The following is a 22,263-nucleotide window of genomic DNA, read 5'->3' on the forward strand; positions in this document are numbered from 1 at the left end:
GCTTAGGGCATGGTAGGACAGTGTAGGGAATTAGACAAGGGGAATAAGGAAGAAAGACATTTGATAGACATCAGGTGATTTTTAAAGGACAAAGAAATAGATAGGACCGGCAGGATGTTAGGAGTATATGTTTGACAAGGAGTTGAGGTTTTTAACGAGAATATTGTGGTAGTGTGAGTTAAATCGGGAATCCTGCTGGAGGAGTAAGTTAATGGGCTCGTAGCGAAGCTGGGTTTTGTTTTATAAATATTAGGAGGAAGGAAAAGTGTCAGGTTGGGTTCGAGACGCAGGTAGGTTACGCAGGTGAGAGGAGAGGGTCAAGTCGGGGACAGGTAAGCGGATTGGTCGAAAGAGGGTTGTCAATAATTCAGGTGTGGGAAATTAATTAAAATGATTGGATAATGGAATTGTAGGAGGAATTTAAGGGTTAGTTTAAAAGGGCATGTATTGTAGGGAGAAGAGAGATTTTATCGAGAGATTTTATCGAGAGATTTTATTGAGAGATTTCATCGAGAGATTTCAGGAGAATTTGGTACACACTTCGAGAGAGGCGTCAGGAGAATTTCTTGCACATTTCGAGAGATTTCTGGACACAATGTGGAGAGAACTTTGCCAGATAGATTAAATCTTAGTGAAGATGTAGCCCGTTGGCATCAATTTCTTTTTTTGAACGTTGGTGAACGTTGAACGTTGTTAATGGAGAGAGAGCCGTGGGCCGAACTTTATTTCTGACGTGGGGAACGCCGTCCGTGCCACTGTCCGATGAAGTTGCCGTGTAACAAGAGAAAAAAAAAAAGATTGTGAATTGTGCACAACCCCCACCCCTGATGCCCACTAATATTTCGAGGAGACCGAGGAGGAAGTGAGGCGCAGCCGTAGACCAGCCGGCAGGGAGATGCGGCTCGCCGCAGCCGGTGCGACGGAAGCGATTAGGGCCGAAGCGACGAAGGCAGCCACCGACAGAGTCACGTGTAACGTCAACGACAAGGACTGAGAGAAGGAAGGACTTCCATAACGACTGCAGTATTCCGCGGACAATTTCCCTCTCCCTATTACCCCCCCCCTTTTTTTTTTGCACTTGCACCCGAGGCCATGTAAGTAAAAATAACCGAGATTGAATTATGCGCATGCTTGGTTATATTGTATTATAATGTTGAATTGCCAAGCAACTGTGGGTTTAAAGTGATTTAACAAGAGGAGATTTTCCCCTTGAATAAATGCCAAGTAATTTTATGAAATTGATGTAACGTTTGTTTAATTTTTGTCCTTAAATCAATTTAATTAATATTGCTGATGATGTGGCAGGTGTGTCTATAAATCCGAGTGCACTTACCAAATCCCCTCGCGTCTTACAGACCGGGCGCGAGCCCAGCCATCCCCTGCCGCTGGTAGCCCCAGCCCAGGGTGGTGAGCTGGGGCGGGAGAGTAGAGGGTTAGACATATGTGTATATATATATATATATATATATATATATATATATGTAAATATATATAATATGTGTGTGTGTACATATGCACACACGTATATCTATGTTATGTTTTAAAACCAATTTTCTTTAGAATGTTTATTTACAATGTAGTGCCCACATTCATGTATGTATGTATATATATATATATATATATATATGTATATATATATGTATATGTATATATATATATATATATATATGTATATATATGTATATGTATATATATATATATATATATATGTATATATATATATATATATATATATATATATATATATAATATGTGTGTGTACATATGCACACACATATATCTATGTTATGTTTTAAAACCAATTTTCTTTAGAATGTTTATTTACAATGTAGTGCCCACATTCTTTCAGTTTCTGATTTAGATTTGCATACATATTTTCCTTTCTACAGGAGATTGATTTTAATTCATTTGAATGTTAGGAATCAAGAAAATTGTTGCAAATACATTGTATCACAAAATCAATGCACTGGCTCATCTTTTGCAGTGACAGATCACACATGTACAGTATATACACTGGTCATTTGAATACTGCTCCCCCCACACTTCACAAGTACATATTTCTGATACACTGTATTGCTTGACAAAATATAAATATTCAGCAGACAAGATGCACATGTTTACTGTTAATAAGTGACTATTTTTATTGATATCAAATTACATATATTATGTACCCCTCATAATTCATATGATTGAAAGACAAATGCCATGATTCAGACAGGTGTTCACATTGAAGTTAAATAATCTATACATGTACTATTACTAGTCAAGTACCTTGATGCAAAACTTAAAACTTTTTGACATTCGGTGCACTCCTGTTATAACGAACATAGTGTAAGGAAATATTTGTTACAAAGAAGTAAAGAAATCAGGTCCCAGAATTATCATCTGTCATATCTATGTATATCATACTGTCTGGCGAAGTTGAAATTTCAATATATGTACATGTATATGAAAGAAAACTGCCAATCCAGAGGACTTTGTTATAACAGGAGTCATCTGTATTTGTGCCAGTCAACCTTGCCTATGTTGAACCTATTTGGACTGCAAAAATAGCTTTGACTTTGAGAAAAATTGAGTTATGATGGATCAAAATCGATACAATATAGAGAGAAGAGGACTTGAAAAGACCTTTGACTTAGGCGACTAATTAACTTATGCAAGGTTGACTTAAGCAAGGTCAACTTAAGTAAGGTTGACTGTATGGCATGAGAAAACTTGTATGCTTTATTTTGCAAGGCACTTCGTAACATCAGCACATTTATAGCAGCCAAGAAACATTCACAACCAATCAAAAGTGACCAAAATGTTGCCACTGTAAATGTAACTGCCATTCCTGCAAATCATTAACTTAAAAAATCTACATGAAACAAAGTTGTGGTTCTGAACTGATAATACACATTGGCTTTGATCTACATTTCTCACTATCTAGTACAATACTACAAATTATTTTTTCATCATTTCTGTTCAAACATTCATATGAATCACAAAATCCATTTGGTCATTCATATCTGACATTTCTCGTTACATTGTAAAATGTTTATTGGACTACAATTTCTTCAGGACTTCTGGATGTGACAATGATACATAAATATTCCCCATACAGTGTAAATCTTGTATTATATACCTCATATATGGATTCCTCTCATCTGATTGGTTAAAAGTGGAGTCATGAAAATAGCTGTGCCCCATTTTTGATCAAAACAACGTCATGATTTACTGTGCTCGGGACATAGAATCAACTGTGCCCTGTAAATTGGTTTTGAGACAGTCGCAACCCCGTACGCATAGATCGCTCATATGTACGTACCAATGACAGGACTGCTGCGCTGTTGATCAGCATTGATTACGAGTGCTGCTTTTAGTCCTTCTTTAATTTAGGTAACCTTTTAACCAATCGGATAAGAAGAATCTATATTTTCGGTTTATAAAACAAATAATGCCAGCTTGATATTCGGGGCACAGTTAAAATTATGTAGGCCCTCGGTGATGTGAAAACCATAACTATGCCCTCAGCTTCTCTTCGGGCATAGTTATGATTTTCACATCACCTTGGGCCCATAATTTTAACTGTGCCCCCCATAGCAGTCATTATTTGTATATTGTCTGCTCTAGAGAATAGTTAGTAGTGCAGTGGAGTTGTAAACATGTTTTTAGATTAGCCTTTAAAGCTTGTGACATCTAATCATCCACAATCACTGTGCTTCGCAAATACTGGGTGCCTACTGACACTTGGTAATGCAGATTTAAAATTACTGCAGATGTGCTGTTGTGGCAGTACCAGTGACCAGCAACCCCCACCTGCAAAAATATTCCTCGACCCCTGGTAATGCTTGGAAAAGAAAGACGAAACCATCAGCCCACCATAGGTTTTCTAACGACTTTGCCTTCAGCATCGACAAAGATGCGCACACGGTCCTCGCGGAAATCCATTGTGACCATATGGTCTGCGGGGATGATATCTACGTGCTGTGTGTTTGAAAAACCAAAGAAGGAGAGAAAATGGTAAAGGATTGACATTACAACACAGTTAAAGGCACACATCAGACTGCATAGCTTGCCTACCCTGAAGTGCTCTGATAGCATGACAATACAATGTACTCTCATTATAACAACGTCCTCTGGGCCAGCGGTTTTCTAACGTTATATCAAAATTTTTTACAACCGAACAGTACAATACATAAAGATATAAAATGTACATGTATAGAATATCATTTTGGGACCATGATTTTTACTTCATTGCAACAAAAATACAGCGTACTGTTATATCCATGTTCATTACAACGAGTGTGCATTGTACCATATACCTGGGCTGCTAACAGCTGCAACCCCAAAAGGCACTATGATAAAATACAAAATAAATAAATAATAATAATGATCATAACTTATAATGACAATAAAAAAAAAACTGGGAGATAAAATCATATTTTTAGAAAATGGGAAAAATTGCACATACTGCACTTGCTACATCAAATTTCAGAGAGAGAGAGAAAAAAATATAACCCACCTTTTTCTAGTTTTGATGAATACAAAGAAATTCAACATATTGCAACATTTTAGTTGGCTATTCTGATACAGGTATCATATTGATAATCGCAATTTACTATTACTAACTATATCCCTGTGAGAAGGCAATAATGGTGACTGCCTGTATCACAGAAAAATTAAGATAACAAATATCCAAAGTGGTTTAAGTACAGACTGACAATTCTAAATTATGATATCAAGATATAGTGACATCAAAAATATGATAAAAATGCTCTGGTGATGAATAACATATGCATATGAAATTACCCCACTCATAGTGCAATTAATACAGAATATTACTGTACTGTCACGTGTTGAGTACAATTTTCATGATAATATAATATTCTTCTCGTAAAATTACATGTCCATTGTACTTTTTGCTGACATTAAGGCTGGAATCTGACCTTTCTGCCAAGTTCCATACCTTTGCCCTTGACCGATGACCTGCAATTTCATCTACTGTATTCATACATTTAGGTTCCTTTTTCATGAAATTATATTGCCACCAGATGTTCAAAGCTACAGCTGTATGTTTTTACTGACGAGTTATTTCTCTAGCTGAATTTCAAGACCTTTGAACTTGATCTTGGGACATTTTAACCGTAAGACTTCATAATAGCTGCCTGAATTCTTTCACTTCCCATCAAATTATATCAGGACATGACACTACTACAGGTCTGCATGTATTGTTAAAATAAAACATCATTTCGCTATTTAAAGGTCAGGGGCCTTTCATCTCTTTGAGACAGAGAAAAAAGGAAAAGAAAAGACAAGACAAAATCCATACAGGGGAAAGTTACAACTTACTTTCAGGTCTGGCCTGGCACTCATGATAGCAGCCTTTGCTTCTTCGCCTGTCTGTATGAAGGCAATGCATGAAAATAATCAGCAAGCACAATACTATATTCAGTAGAAGCTAATAATCTGTAGAAGCTAATAATCTAAAACAATCATATCTGCATGATAACAACAGTAATGACTTTACAGCCACAAAGATGCGTATCGTAAATCTTCAATGTAACCTAAAGCCTGAAACATGAAATGCTTACATACGCTTCTGTAGCTATTATGAAAGTGAGAATCAATTTCATATCCAACTTGTTCACTTCAAATAACAAAATATTTCTCCAGCAAAAAATGCCAAATTTCCCCACTACTCTTTCCACACTACTCCCATATTAAGACAGAACATTACAGTCACTCTCAATTCTCTGACAGTTTTTGATACACACTTTGCCCCGGGGAGAGCATTGTTGTAAGAACAAGTACAAATCAGGGTAAAGTTTGACAAAGCAGATGGGATGCGACCATTTTGAATTTCATTTATCATCTAATATTGTATTTTGTGGGCACTTCAACACTACAGGCTGGGTTGCTTCACCGTTTCCAGACCTCCCAACCCTTCTGACTGAAAATTAGGGATGATTTGGCTCAAATGTATGAAAGAATGAGCAGTTCCCGTAGGAGTGTGTAGTAAAATTATTGAGAAAAATAGGAAACTTCTACTTAAATTGGGCTGGGAATGGTCAGAATTCAGATTCTTTCCTCGGAATTCAGAATGGTTGGGAGGTCTGCATTAAATCCATGTGTATATCTCCTTGCCTTGCTTTTTTCTTTTTGATTATTTCGGGGGGGGGGGGGGGGGACTGTTACTGTAAAAATTTGTTTTGTTTTGATTACTGTCTTGTTTAATACAACCTGCCAATTAACTTTCAACACAGGCAGTGGAGTGATTTCCTTGAATATGGAAATACAAAAGACAAGAGCTGAAGTAATCTGTTCAATTGGCTTTCGGCACATACGACATTCACCAAAAGGATTGCTTGATGATACCTTTGATTCTAGTTAAAAATGTGTACATCTATTTGTGAACTCCAAATTCAAATCAAGGCATAGGCCATAGCTATTATGGTCTCAGAAGAAGGGTACTGATGCAAAGGCAAGAGAATGTGTTTTTATACAGAAAAAAAAAGAAGAAAATCACTGAAATTTCTTGGATAAAACAAAACAAAACAAAACATACACGAGGACTACTCAAATATTTTCACGCAATAGTTATTTCAAAGACTTTGATTTGTTTACTTGTTCAAAATATTGTTTATACTTACTTTTTCACTATTTTCATAAAAAAACAACTTCCTTTTTTTTTTTCAAAGTAAAATCTACTTTGAGTCCATGACCAACATAAAGACTCAAGATTACAGAGAAATATGACTGAAGAGTCAGAACTTCATATTACAGCACGACAGTCTCATAAAAGGCAGGAACATTCACAAATCTTACGTGAAAGCACCGAGGCACAGCTGTCTATGACTCTAATAACCATGGATGATTTACTGTACGAGCTGAAATTTTTCGCATACAGATATTTTCGCGAATTGCTACTTGGAGGACATTTTCGCGTGTTGTTAATTTCGCGTGTTGTTAATTTCGCGGCTGCGAGGGTCTAACTGAACTTAGTTATTTGCACGTTGTTAGTTTCGCATGTTGTTATTTTCGCAGTTCAAAAGCGATCCGCGAAATTCGCGAAAATAAAACCACCACGAAAATTTCAGCTCGTACAGTATAGCGTGCTTGGCTTACCTTTCCCACAAGCTCTGGCCACTTTGTGACTTGTGCCATGCTTTTCTTTGCCTGACTTTCAGCGACAAGAAGGGATGACAGGGCACACAAGACTGCAGCAAATAGTACGCCTCGCATTTGGCCAATGTTTAGTCTTCAGGTGTCCAAAGTTAGAAACTGGTCAGCAAGTTTATTACCAGAGTTTGTCTGTAAAAGCAAGCAGTAAAAATGGGCTCATACAGCAGGCACATCACATCAAGTACGAATATACTAGTACCCTTTTTTCCAAGTTTGTGAGTGTGTGTGTGTGTGTGTGTGGGGGGGGGGGGAGAGGACAAGGTCTAATCTAATTCGTCAATACAAAGAGCTTGAGATTATGACAGCAAGTGCAAACACATGTCAATGCAGAAAGCCAAAATAATTTCAGGATAAGATATGACGTGCTGCCGTTTGGCGTCAAGACCTGATGCAGTAATGCAGTGTCTAAAATGTATGAGGGATATGAGGATTTTCTGATTGCACATTTTTTCCTTCTTTGAATAAGGAAACTGCAGGAAAGGAAAATATAATCAGGTCATTTGAATGGTAGAACAAGACACACAGCAGAACAATCTCAAAAGTCCATTTTTGAAACAGAAATCTAAAATCCTTCCTTATTTCTCAGAGTGAGGTCACGTCAGAAAGTGACATTGACAATTATAAATATTCAGGCAGATAAAATGCAGCAAATTGCTGATACTTTTCTTTTTTTTTTCCTGTTTATCAATATAATTTATAAACATGACTTCTAATGACATGAAGAACATGCTTACCATGAATGTAGACACACACAAACATACACACACACATACATGTGTGTGTGTGTGATACACCAGTTACCCACATAGCAGTACAAACTTTTTTTTTCTACAGGGAGGAAATGTGAAGGCATGTAAAGCCCCAATCACACAGCACTCCACGTCTAAATCACGTACAAAAAGTTTAAGTGAAAATCTGGTGGACGTGGTCGTAAGTGGTAATTTTTTGGTCAATTTTGGTTTGGCCGTGCTTTGTACGGGGTATGGCCGTTGGCGGCTGTTCCACTGCTGAAGCACTACCTATAAGCACAGCTAACCACGTCCAGCCACGTGTATGTACGCGGAAAAATCCATTTGTCAGTGATAAGCCGCTAGACACACGCTATTTCCCGTGATACCAAGGCGTAACACGCGTCAGATGACCGTGCTCCGCCCGTGACAGACCGCTAAACTTTCGCGTCTTTACCGCGTCCCCAAATTTTAATCACTGCCGGAACACGGATTATCACATGTGTTTCACTTGTGTTGCACGTCTTTACCACGCGTGCCGCCCGTGGTTGTCCGCGGAATAGAATTTTGAGCAGTTCAAAACTTTTTACCGCGCGTCCGACGCCGTTCCGATTTTTCCCCGCGTCCTGCCACGTCTATATATCGACCGTAGCTCATCTTAACCTCAACATCAACGCGAACAACATCGTCTGCTTCATGGGAGACCACTTTTTGATGGGTTTTGGCCGTGATTAAGCCGTAAAGCGCTGTGTGACCGGGCTTAACACAGCACTTCACAGAAATCAATCTTTCTTTTAAGAATTGACTGAGATATCTTGCAAAGAAAAGCAGAACACCCTGACCCATTTCCTTGATCCAAAGCTTAGACAATTATTTGATTAACTTCATTTTCTTTTCTTGTCTTTTTTTTTTTTTTGGGGGGGGGGGCAAATATGGCACAAAATCATTTATACACCCATCTTTTTACAGGTCATCTTTCCCAAATACACTCCCACATTCCAACATGTCGTTTGTGGCTAATGGCTAATCGCTAAATAGTGATCTGACCTGCAATTGTCTATTATCACTTCATCTTTACAGTTCAACAGATATTACTCCTTTGAAAAATAAACAGAAGAAGAAAAGCTAGCACATGCAATATATTCCATCAGCTTGTCTCTGAAGTAATTGCTTTATGGGGGACATCTGATACAATTAAGAGTTAATATTCAACTCATCTTCCTTGATGCAATACAAATGTAAACAACCTTGTGTGTGTGTGTGTGTGTTGTGTGTGTATAAGTGTGTGTTCATTCCATTCTCATACTTATCCTTCGGATCAGGAAACCTGGCCCAGCTGTGGTATTTCCATGATTGTTTGCAGCACTATCAAAAAGCATTTTGGGTGGAAGAACATTTATTATTACTTTATCATCACCACTACTGTTTTCAATACAAATGCTAATTACTGACTTGCTTACTCTTCTCATTCTCAGTCTTATGCTCATCATTATCATCATCATCATCATCATCATCATTTACCATAGGTACATGTGTATACTAAATTCACACATGGTATTCACAAGTCTTGGGTAAACCAATTAAGGATTGTGTACCATATTGTGCAATTAACCTGTTGAGGACGGTTTGATTTTGCTACAACATGCATTTCAAATAGACACCCACCTGAGTATCATCGGGACTCATCCTCAATGGGTTAAGATGAACGCGAGCTACAATATGGACACATAAATGAAAAATGGCGGTCTTTACTGTGAAATTAGTCATCCTTGGACATGTATTAAAACCTTCACAGATTCCTTATCTGCCATCAAAGTTTCCTTGCTAACTTCTCATTACCACACATCGATTGATGTAAATATTTTTAATTAATACAAATTATATTGCTTTTATAGTAATTGTCGAATCTTAGTATAGCAGTACCGGTATCCACACAATGCTTTGTTATAGTTGATTTATACTCGACTTTGGGTTTATGTCAGGTGAATGTGTGTGTGTGTGTCATACACACACTATAGCTTCTGACCACATAAGCACTGAGAATCAAGGGTTTATGGGATAAACACTGTAGGCCTACTAGGGCTTTCTGAAGCTTAGTCGGTGCAGCATCAATCTAGCAATCCGGAGGTCTCTGGTTTGAATCCTGGTTCGATGGAAACCATTTTTTTATTTATTTATTTTTTTGCTGCTCAAAGTTGTCACTAAATAAACTGTTTGTTTCTTTATTTTATATACGATACACAGTATTTGGAAGATAGTCTTTTTGTTTTATGAATTATAGACCTAGAGCCTATTCAACTAGTACTACTAAACAATGACCATTACAATAATTACATTAACTATACACAGCCCTGTCGCTTGCAGAAGTCCGGCTGTGCTTTGCAGGGCATCTTGGCAGGCTATATATAATATACATTTGACTCAGGAGACAGAGCTGATACAATCACTTTGCTAACAGTTGTGCTGGGAGGAAAGGGTTCTGCAGTGTTGTTCGACTTATAGACGATGTCCTCTGGTCATATGCCAAAAAAAAAAAGGAAAAAAAAAGTAAAGGTGGAGCAGACTGAGTGGGTAATTTACATTGACAATTTTGTACAGCATGGTGGCCTCACTGTGGCCTCATCAGTCACGACTCATGAGAGAGACTACTACTACACTTATGTGGCACTGTACTGTTGAGTGTAATCAGCCTACACAAATCTCGCTGCATGCTGCTGGACCATTTCAATCTATATGACCCTGCACCACGAAACCAACAAAAGGTCACCAGACATGGATTTCTAGAGGATATCTATTTCTGAGGGCAGATATTGTAAGAGCTCAGTAGACCTTAAGCCTTGAAATAAGTCTGTTCAAATGGACTGTCCTCACTTATCTAAATGGAAAGGAAGCTAAAGTGTGTATAGCAAAGAGGCTCTGAAATATAGGGTCTATTCAAGTGTTTCATCTCACCAAGCTGTGCTTTGTGCAATGAATGGGGCCAAAAAAAAACAGTCCTGATGTAAAAAGCCATTGCAACAACAATGAAGAGCTTATAGGATTAAAGCTGCAACTGAGCATGCTTTGTTCACACATTCTATCCATGATGAATACCAACCTTCTAGCAGTAGCATCATCCTCTCAAAAGGTATTAGAGCTGAAAGTGAAGAGAGTGTATTAAAGGATTTTTGAAAAATGAAAAGGGACATCTAAGACATACCTGCCTACTCACACTATTCGACACACAAGTGTTCTAGGAAAAAAAGAAAAAATCCACACTATTTCCCATTCGTTTTATGATCCCTATAACTGTAAAATAATGTATAGAGGAAGAACTGTTCTTTCAGAAAACATGAAAAACTCAAGATTGACTAGATCTAGGTTGACCTGTCTCACTTATTTTGAGTGCTCATGTAAAATCAGGAAATGTGACTTTTTGTTGGTTTTGTGATGCACGGTCACCTATACCCTACGCAGGGTGCTTCACTTTAATATAGATTGCATGCAAGAAGTTAAAGTGAAGTGTGCTATTTACTCTTCTTGCACCAGAGTGGATGTGGAGTTTCCAAGGTACACGTACCTTGTTTTGACATTAAAGGACAAGTTCATCTTCAAATACATGTAGATTGAGTGAATGCAAATAATTGGGCCCCCCCCCCAAAAGCGGCATTGTCTGTCACATCATTTTTTTGTTTTTTTTTTTTGTTTTTTTGCTAACACCCCCGTAAGTGATGTTTTCCTGGCATCTACTAACGCAATGGAGACCATAAAAAGCAGTCCATGATAACGTCTTTTTAGATCAAGTAACATTTTGATACACAGACAGTTAAATTCGAGTAGGCTATATAGGTTATAGGTGTCTGTATAACGGTCAGGCCTATTATCATGTGTTTGGTTATTATTAATAAGTGACCAGATGAGTTGAATATATTCTCACAATACTCGCACTTGAAATTTTCCTCTCCCGTGTGTGTTCTTTCTTTCTTTTGCTTGGCAGCCCAAGGAGGGGGGGGGGGGTTAAACCCCTGAACCCCCCCCCCCCTAGATCCGCCACTGCATACTGTACTATGCACGCCAATGGGTCTAGGGCAATTAGCCCCTGGGCAATTACCCCGGACCCTTTCCCTGTCCCTAATCCTAATCCGGAAACTAATCCTAACCATAATGCATAACCCAAACTCCTAACACTAAATCCAACCCTAACCCTAATCTTAACTCTAACCTTACCACTAACCACTATTTAGCTGGAGGGTAATTGCCCTCTGGAGGTGATTGCCCGGATACGACGCCAACCCACGAAGCCTAGCCCTAGTGGCAGTGGCACAAACAACATAACCAGACAAAGTGCAGCTGGGTAGCGCCCGGGTTCCCGTAGCACCCGGGTAACGCTAAACTCTAACTGTAAGTTTTAAACTTCTACGGCGTCCAGTCCGTCGTGCACATACATTGTACAGCGACAGGGCTGTGTATAGACAGTTAAGGTAACGCAAGGAGTTTGTGACAAAACACGACTACTACTCACCTACTGAAGTATTATCAAAATCAATCAGAGTATCGAACGTCAGAAAGCGTAACTTGTCAGTCTTTGACTGTGTGGTACCGAGTGAATGGAAAGAGGTCATGGGACACAACAACTCGCGACAACTATCGTTACATACAGCTTAACTAGCTGTACTGTACATTATGCGTATCGGGATTCTCCCTTCGTGATAGCGATACCATGATACGACTAATACGATAGAGGGCAGTACATCCGGAAAAACGAAAAGCGCTCCATTTAGGCAGGCACAGAACCTTATACTAGTAGTAGGTTACCAGTAGATGATCTACGAGCAAATAAGATCATAATGTTCAGGTGTGACTTTCTTCAATAATAAGCCAGTTCGGGGTTCCATATTTAGCATGAGCAGAAAAGGGTAATTTGTACCAGCAGAGCATGTTGGTTTTTAAATTCACTAAGAAAAAAGCATCTGTGATGTAATGATTATTCAAGCCATCACACGGCAGCAAAAGCAGTATTTGGCAATATCAATAGAAGATAAGATTGTCATTACATTCAATGCAAAATAAATGGATGTTTCCGAAGTGCCAATTGATGGATCATTCTGGTCACCTAGTCTACGCGAGTACATCCTTTGTTTGAACATGACTGATGAATTCCATGAATTGTTATGTCGGGCAAGCTGATGAATAACATGTTGCTTGAAGACTATAATGGAGTGCCTAATCAACTGAGAAAGAAGAAAGGTCATTTGTACCCATCTGTGCATGAGCTAACCCCGAACTGGCTTATGAAAATACATGTTACAGTTACCATGCAATATGATTACCGTCTTGATTCAAACCGCCTTTCTCATGAGCTTGTACTCACCCACCGATCCGAATCACCCTTCAAAGTCTATCAGTGTGAGTCAGGGTTTCAATCCTTTCTGTTTGTTTCTCCTCATCCATGGTCCACTTTCACCTTCACATTTCAAGTTTAAAATGCAGGGGCGGATCCAGGAATTCTGTAAAAAAAAAAAAGAAAAAAGGGGGGGGGGGGGCGCAACTAATATTCTGGTGCCACTTCCGGGTTTTCATTTCATTTTTTTTTTTCGAAAAATAAAAGGGGGGCGTGCGCCGGTTGCGCCCCCCTCTGGATCCGCCACTGTAATGTCAGCTAAAATTAAAACAACATCTACATTAAAGGACAAGTTCACCTTCATTAACATAAGGATTGAAAGAATGCAGCAGTATTAGTAGAACACATCATTGAAAGTTTGAGGAATATTGGACAATCGATGCAAAAGTTATGAATTTTTAAAACTTTTGTGTTGGAACCGCTGGATGAGGAGACTACTTAGGCTCGTGATGTCACATGAGTACAACAGTATTTAAATGTAAAGAAAATTCAACATATTTTCACTTTTTCGCATAATAAAAGAGCACTTGACTTGCCTCTTTCTAAAGGCAATGGGAATAATATTACCCATAACATATATCAGTAACGAGTCATGGGAATGTGTACTTTTTTCAAAAGATGAAATTTTGTGGAATTTTCTTTATATTTTCCTTATATTGTTGTACGCATGTGGCATCATACACTGCAGTAGTCTTCTCATCCAGCGGTGACTGCACAAAAACTTCAAAAATTCACAACTGTTGAACGGATTGTCCGTTTTTCCTCAAACTTTCAATGATGTGTTCTACTAATATTGCTACATTCTCTCAATCCTTATGTTAATGAAGGTGCAATGAACTTGTCCTTTAATAGAAACACAAAATATCTTGCAACTTATATCATCATGGCAGAATCATGACGAGACGGGCCTATACAATTTATGAAAAATGGTAACAATGATAAAATAGTGTGACTTTCGTTTGATTTCTTTGTCTACACAGGCATTGGCTCCCAAAACGGAAAAGTCTGAAATAAATACTTTTGAATATTTATGCATTTCTTTGTTCTTGTTTTTCATTTCCAGTATTGAAAATGCATTCTAAAATTTACAGGATAGGGAAGTGGTGTACATGTACCACCTTAACTCTTTTAAAAAACTATATCTCTCTCTGTACATTATTTCTGGGCAGGTTTCATTAAATGTAGGGCCTATGTCTGGGATAGCACATGCCACGACACATTAGCAATTAGATCGCCCGCGTTGTATGTTATCCCTAGGGTGACCTGTCAATGTAGGTCTAGGCCTATAGGTGCCTACATACGCGCCTAAAGAGTATTTTTGCTGAAATTAATGCATTTCAATGTCCTTACAATGTGAGCTACTTGTGGGCCTATACATTGTACTTTCACCAAAAAAAAAAAAAAAAAAAATGGAAAAAAAGCAATTTGCCTTGTAGCCCTAGATTAATCAACCCGGGCACGGGTCATCCCTCAAGTAAATACCAAAGATACCACAATATATCTGGGAAAATAATTATGTATAATAGGCCTATCCCACACAATTCTGTCGTAACTAATTTGGTGTGGATGGACACACATACTTTCTTTTGAAATTTCATTTTCGGCGTAATGTCAGGAAAACACTGAGTAATTGTTTTTTTTTTTCTTTTTTAAACAAACGCAAACAGAAAAACTGACCAGAATGAATATTATTTAGGTTAGTGGAAAATTTAGCAAAGAAAATGGGATTCCATGTGGATGGATCCCATTTTCTTTGCTCAATTTTCCACTCAATTTTTTTTTTTTTTTTTTTTTTTGAGTGACACAGTCGAATTCTTTCTTAGTTTAATCTTTGCATCTGAGCGGAATTTGGGAGCAGAAAAGCCCCAAAGCTCTAACAAATCTTAGGACTGGAATGAAATGAGTCGGTCTTCTTAGATAATATTTTATGAAACTTGAAACACACTGAATATTTCGAGTAGTTTATATAATTTTTTTTTTGTTATTTTCGACAGCGTACTATAGTATATCAGTGGACACTATAAAGATCTTAACGCCCTCTATCATCGCATCATATCACTCGCTGTCATGTGCCCTGTCTTACATTTACTACCCGTGCATTGCTGCACATAATCTATGCAGTTATGCACTGCACATAAGATTATATTCTCCGCTGATGAGACTTTTCAGAACTTCATCTTTGTCAGTACTGAAATCAAATGGGCTCAGTAATTTCCTCACTCCAGTCCCAATCCACTGATTTCTCTTCCTTTGTTCCACTACATACTGACAATCCGCATTATCACCTACCATGTTTCATGTTCAATTTTGCTCAAAGCCCTGTCTCCATTTACATATACAGCACTGTTGAGCGGCCTGTATTTGTCGGGCTATGAATTTCGCCAAGATTGTGCTATATAATTATCATAATGCGTCGAGTGTGGTGGCATCTATCCTTATAAGAGCAACAAAGAGAGTTAGTGCTTGATTTAGAATTGCACTGAGTACCCTTCTTGCATGATTCCTCCTTTCTTTCTCTTACCCCCCCCCCCCTCTCTCTCTCTCCCTCTCTCTCCCTCTCTCTACCAAACACTGCCACCCCATAGTATGTCCTTTGGAACTTTCTCTTTCCAATTTTATCAGAAAGATATGTTGTGTGGAAAGGTGAGTGAAAGCCCAACTGCCATTTTCTTTTACATAGTTGTTTGATAAGTACGCCCTGATATATTATAACTAAGTGTAAATGAGATTCTGTGTCGAAGCCATTCTGTGTTTCTGTTTGGAAACCACAGAACTCTACAATTCTGTTGTGTTGGAAACGCAAGAAACGTAAGAGAACTTATGGACACATGAAGCCACATGATGGATGTGAGATTTTTTTTTTTTGACGCTTTTTATAGCCTTTATTCAGACCAATCAACATTGTTACATTGTAGTGACACAAAATATCTATATTACACTGTTTGACGGACAACAAAAAGGTTTGTGCAAAATATAGATTGAACATTAATAAATTGTACACACTTGACATGATTCAGTCACCAGTCTGAATAAAGATTTTATCTAAAACAAATACACTGTACAAGAAACATGAGAGGTGATGGAATTACAAAATCTTTAAAATGTAATCTATTCACCAGTTATAAACATCATGAGAACTAATATCTCTCTGGGTCATAGGCAAGTGGAGATTGATAACCAGATAATTAAGCTTTAATAATGACGATCAGAGAAAAGGAACCAGTATATGGAGCGGGCAAAGCAAAACACAGGATATTCCATTCATTTTAAATAGATTGACTGAGATAAATACAAAAGATATGTCTTAAACGGGATGCAATAATTAAACCCGGTATTTCATGAAGTATAATTTTCCCATTTCGCGTAATGTAATATCAATTTATCCTTTAAAGTTGCTTTTTCATATTCAGACTGTTTTGAGGTGGCAATTGCCTTAGATATTTCTTTACAGGTTGGAACTCTTCCACTTTTACGGTTAGCAAAAATCATATGCTTAATCAAAATTAACACATGATTCAACAAAGCATCGAGTTTGATATTTTCCCTGAATCCAAGTAAAACGTCAAGCCAATTTATATTAACAAACTGAGGAAATTTTAGTTTATTTCCTACCTCGTTCCATATTCGATAAACTAAAGGACAGTCATAAAATATATGATAATATGTTTCAACCTCTTCCCTACAAAAGGAGCACAGATTTGATTGTGTTATTCCAAACTGGTGAAGTTTATCATTACAAAAAATAACATTGTGCAGAAGCTTATATTGGAATTCTCTCAGCTTCCAGTCTAGTGTCGAAATTCTATAGAAAAACAAACTGCAGTAGCCGATCTATCCATGTTTAATGCTAATACTTCTGGGTGTTTTGAAAGAAAAGAATCTTCAATGGTACCAATAAAAATATTGTATATCATTTTTGAAGATACTGACAATAAGGGGTACACTTTTTTGTTTATATTAAGACTAATTTCAAAAACATCAGCAGGGTTATCACTCAAAATATGATCCCTCACGTTACCTTTTCTCGCCACCTTCCATTCTGCTGGAAATTTATCATACAATTCATAAAGAGAGATTAAATCGTCTGCATTTAGGCCCTTTCTAATAAAATAAGCCCCTGGTCTAATTTTTCCACCAGCGTCAATGACATGTTTAACTTGAAAAACATTAGCTTTAAATAGTTTTTCATTAAAGGGAAAATTCCTACCTGAAATAAAAAAATTATTAAAAATTATTTGATTTTCATTATACGTTTCTTTAACAATTACATTTTTTCCTTTCAAATAATCCCAGATATCTAAAAATTCTAAATACAACTTCGGCGCTTTAATATTTAATAACCGGGGATCATAATTACAATGAAAAATTAGTCTCCCTCCTACTTTGTTAAATACATGTTCAAAAAACTGTTTCCATTTCATATTCTTATCACCTCTAAAAAGTCTCTTAATCCACATTATGCGCTGGGCATACACCATGTACCTAAAATTCAGCATTTTCATTCCCCCTTTATCATAATTCAAATACAATAAATTTCTCTTTATTTTGTCACGACCGTTCCAAATAAAATTAAAACAAATCGTTTCCACCTCTCTGAAAACCCATCGAGGTACTGACATTATGGAAGAAACGTATAATAGTTTAGATATAGCAAATACTTTAACCAGTTGAATTTTCCCAAAAAGGGTCAAATCCCTTTGCTTCCACCATCCCAACAATTTTTTTATTTTACTCAAAATGGCCTTGATTATCCTTTTATACTGCCCTCTTTTGTTGGGGTCAATTAAAACACGGCCTATTTACCTAACAGATCAGTTGACGTACCAACGATTTTACAGTCGGTCTATTTCTTTGTGGGAACATTTCACCGGTTCCCTCATGTAATGTTAATATCAATAACCAAGTTTTTTTTTTTTTTTTTTCTGAAGGTCGACTCTATCAATTAGTCCATAAAAAAGCAGGAACTGTAGAACGTTTCCTGAGGGAGAGGGGTGGCTGTGGTGAAATTTCTCTGTGTTCCGTATGTTATTTGCCATTGAAACACAACATTAGATATCAAAATGCAGAATTTTGAAGGCCATTTTCAATACATTATGTGAAAATGAAAGTGCATGCATCAGAACTGGTCTGATGGTTGTTGAACACTGAAACAGACCTGCGCTGATAATACTATAATCACACTTTTCGATCCGGAAACATGAGTTCAGACATCAATCAATTAACTTTCTATGAGGTTTGCATCCCTGATAGGTTGAAATTACGCTGCGCATTAAAACGATTTCCTTTTTGCAAATTAAGCCCTTATCCACTCTTCCGATTTTTGTCATCTTTTTGTTAATTATTTTGATACATCACGCTGGGCGTAAAAAAAGTGTATTTTGACTGGAATATTAAAGGCAAAACATAATTCCCATAATGACTGCAGAATTGTCGATTTTTGCTTTAAAATGTGTGTGTGTGTGTGTGTGTGTATGTGTGTGTGCGCGAGTGTCTGTGTATGTGTGTGTGTACACTCATGCATACGACCCCCCCCCCCCCGATTATATTAAGTGAACAATACACGTTTCTGTTAAGTGGTTTGTTTTCTTTTTCATAAACGCCCTCTATAATCGCATCATCGCTCGTTGTCCAGAATTCATAACCCGTTGCTGCATATCGTCTTTGGAAGCTACACACTGCTCAACATTTTCAGATTTTCTGCAATTTTCTTTTACACCATCGTTCGTGTACTGACACGCTTTGTCGAAGCCGTTCTGTCACTTTGTCGTGTTAATACAACATGGCTAATTGTGTCTCTAGGACCGTTGGGAAAAGCCACGGAGCAAAGAGAACTTTTGGACACACGAAGCTACATTGATGTGAGGTGGCCTTGATATAGTAGCCTTTAATACTGCCCTCTTTTGTTGGGATCAACAAAAAATCAGGCCAATGTACCTAACATTACCATCATCATTATTATTGTTATTATTATCATTATTTTGCAAGAAATAATTGTTTCATCTCAGTTTATTACATTGAAGGAACCGACAGTCATAAAACAATGTCTATCTCCAAGCAAAACTATAAAGAGTAATTAAAGAGTAATTATCAACATGTTGATTGCGGTCTCTATCCACTTGATCCAGGAAGAAGAGAGAAATACTGTATGAGAAGATGAAGGGGAAGAAAAAAGAAATAGTGATAAAGAAGGGAGAGGAGTATACAGAAGAAAGTGAAGTAAAATGGACCTCCTAACAGCTTCTATCAAAAATAACGCACAAGTAGCAGTGGCGAGAGGGATTTTTTTATACATATGACTGATTGAGGTGAGAGTATTATTTTCTGCTATGAACACCAGATATGAGCAGTGGAAACCTAATTCTGTGATTGTCATTAAACAGCGACCTGTTGGTGAGTATATCATGATAATGAGGGTTTGGTTTTTATCAAGTCGAAATGATGTAAAAATAAATAACAATTAAAGAATATGTAGGCCTCCAATCTCCTACAAAATATACCTGTGAGCAGAGCTGTGCGACTCGCAGTGCAAACGGTGTCAGGTACATAGCCCTGAGTGAATCGGACACCACCTTTGACCATGATGTCATCGATAGCCCCTCGTTCTTGAGTCGGGTGTCCGTAGGAGGCCAGATCCCCGTAGCCCATATCGTCGGCGAAGAAGAGCACGAAGTTGGGTTTATCGCGAGGATTTCGGATTCGGTCCTCCTGAGATCCTGACCCTCTCCCTCCTCTCCCACGTCGGGGGACACAAGGGTAGAGAAAAGGGAAAATCCAAATTGTTCCGCGAATGAAACATTACACCATAATATTGGCACAAGACAATATTGATTCAGTACAAACCCGTAAAGAAAAAAAAAAAAAAATAGGCGGAAGCTATCGTTTTGGGCGGATGTTGGACATTGCCTAACAGATCAGTGACCCAACAAATTTACACTGCGTCGGTCGTTTTGTGAGCATATTTCATTAGTTTGCTCGCATATTTAACTAAGCATGTTCTTCTGTTTTTCTTTTTTCCCTAGAAAGTTTAAGTGATATATCAGTAAACGTTTTCCCGGCCGGGAAAGGGGGGGGGGGGGTAGCTGCAGTGAAATTCTGAGTTCTTTATAACTACACATATTTTATATATGAATAAGCTAAATGAAGCTTTCTACGAGGTTCGGATCCTTGATAGGTTGTAATTACACGGCAAAAACATCGGTGTCTGATTTAACACCATGAGTGTTAAATCTAACACCGATCAAGTGTCACCTCAAGTTGCACCTCTCCTAAAACGGGTCTTATTATGTAAATTATCATTTATCATACACAAGCTAATTAGTAACAGAACCTGCATGGCAGTGCAGCTGAAATGCACCAGTTATTCCATGTCGTTAGCCGAAAAGTATTATATGTGCCCTGTGTTTAAATTGCCAGGACCGCCATTAGCTGCGATTCTACTAAAAATAAGGAATCTTTCAATAGTTATCGGTTCTTTTCACCACATTGTGTAAAGTTTCTCTTTTCCATTAATGTATGTTAATGTATATGCAACTTCCAAGTTTTTATGATAATGGGTTGCTAAATCCTTTTCCGCGTTTATCACTTCGATAGTAATGTTTCTAGTTTTGTTTTGTTTTTTGTGAGCATCCGTTTTTCTTTTTTTTTCTTTTTTCTTGTTTTTTTTTTTTTTTTGGAGCGGGGGGGGGGGGGGGCTGTTTTGAGAATACAGTCAATAAACTTGCTGAGTCCCTATCCAGACTTTCATCACAAATAGAGTAACTAAGATACCGCATCACATATAATGATAATAATAATGATGATAATAATAACAGTAATAATAATAATAATAATAATAATAATAATGATAATAATAACAGTAGTAGTAATAATAATAATGATAATAATAATAATAATAATAATAATAATAATAATAATAATAATAATAATAATAATAATAATAATAATAATAATAATAATGTCTTATTTACCCAGGGTAACCTCTTCAGTGTTGCCACTGCTCTACCATGCCGAGGGCCCTGCTATCATTATTACCTTAGCGTTGCCAGGTACTCATTTATACACCTGGGTCGAGAGGGACAAAGTGGGTAAAAACATCTTGTCCAAGGACGTAAGCACTGGGCGGGATTCGAACTCGGGTCCTCCGATCGGGAGTCAGGAGTCTTATCCAGTATGCCACAGCGCCCCCTATTATTATCTTTGCTGATCCACAGACAAAAGAAAAAGTCATCACCGTAATTATTATCATCACATGAACTTACATTAAAAAAAAAAGAAAAGAAAAAGAAAGCTTACAACGCTGTGTTGACCTCGCAGAGACATTACATCTATGTTGACCTAATGAGTCCATCACAGTTTACCTCATAAAGTTTCCAAACCAATGGTCATGCATTGACCCGGATCTTTCTACTGCACTATCTTAACACAGATTAGACACTTGAAATTTTTTTTTCCTCTCTCTTATTCTGAAGAAGGCTCAATGTCCGTCAGGAGGGGTGTCTGGCGACTTTGAGTTTAATATGATAATGCTTTGTGATTACTGAGAGCACTTGATCGTATTGAGTGACTAGTACATCTGCAAACATCCGCAAAAAGTAAGAGAGTAACGGGAAATTTTATACCAGAGAAACTGGTAAGAGAGCTGTCTATCAGGTGAGTGGGAGTGGGGGGGGGGGGGGGGGGGGGGGGTATGAGGAGGAGGAAAATAATGATGATACACGTATAGTGATGATGGTGGTGATATCGATAATGATGATGATGATGATGATGATGATGATTAGGATAATGATAATTATACTAAGGATAACTTATGCGGATCCTTTTCTCATTATTATTGTCAGGTCACAGGTTTTTTTTTTCTTTTCCTTCCTTGATACCATCATTTAATGACAATATAGAACAATTTCAGGCCGCCTCAAGCACAGTCCCATTTTTAACTCTCTCTCCCACACTGCGTGGAGGTCTAATAAAAGATAGGCCTAAACTATGGCAAGG

The 22,263-nt window shown here is 37.6% G+C and overlaps 1 protein-coding gene across 1 annotated transcript; it reads right to left on the minus strand.

The window, feature by feature from the left end:
* Positions 1-2,125: 2,125 nt before the first annotated feature.
* On the minus strand, positions 2,126-12,542 carry LOC140234759 (uncharacterized). The gene is made up of 4 exons (XM_072314797.1): positions 12,394-12,542; positions 7,108-7,293; positions 5,332-5,382; positions 2,126-3,966 (listed from the first exon to the last, which is right to left on the minus strand). The coding sequence occupies exons 2-4, from the start codon at positions 7,222-7,224 to the stop codon at positions 3,853-3,855; spliced, it is 282 nt and encodes a 93-aa protein (XP_072170898.1). The 5' UTR covers positions 7,225-7,293; positions 12,394-12,542; the 3' UTR covers positions 2,126-3,852.
* Between the last annotated feature and the right edge of the window lie 9,721 nt (positions 12,543-22,263).

Source organism: Diadema setosum, chromosome 11 (assembly GCF_964275005.1).
Source record: "Diadema setosum chromosome 11, eeDiaSeto1, whole genome shotgun sequence".
NCBI classification, from domain to species: domain Eukaryota; kingdom Metazoa; phylum Echinodermata; class Echinoidea; order Diadematoida; family Diadematidae; genus Diadema; species Diadema setosum.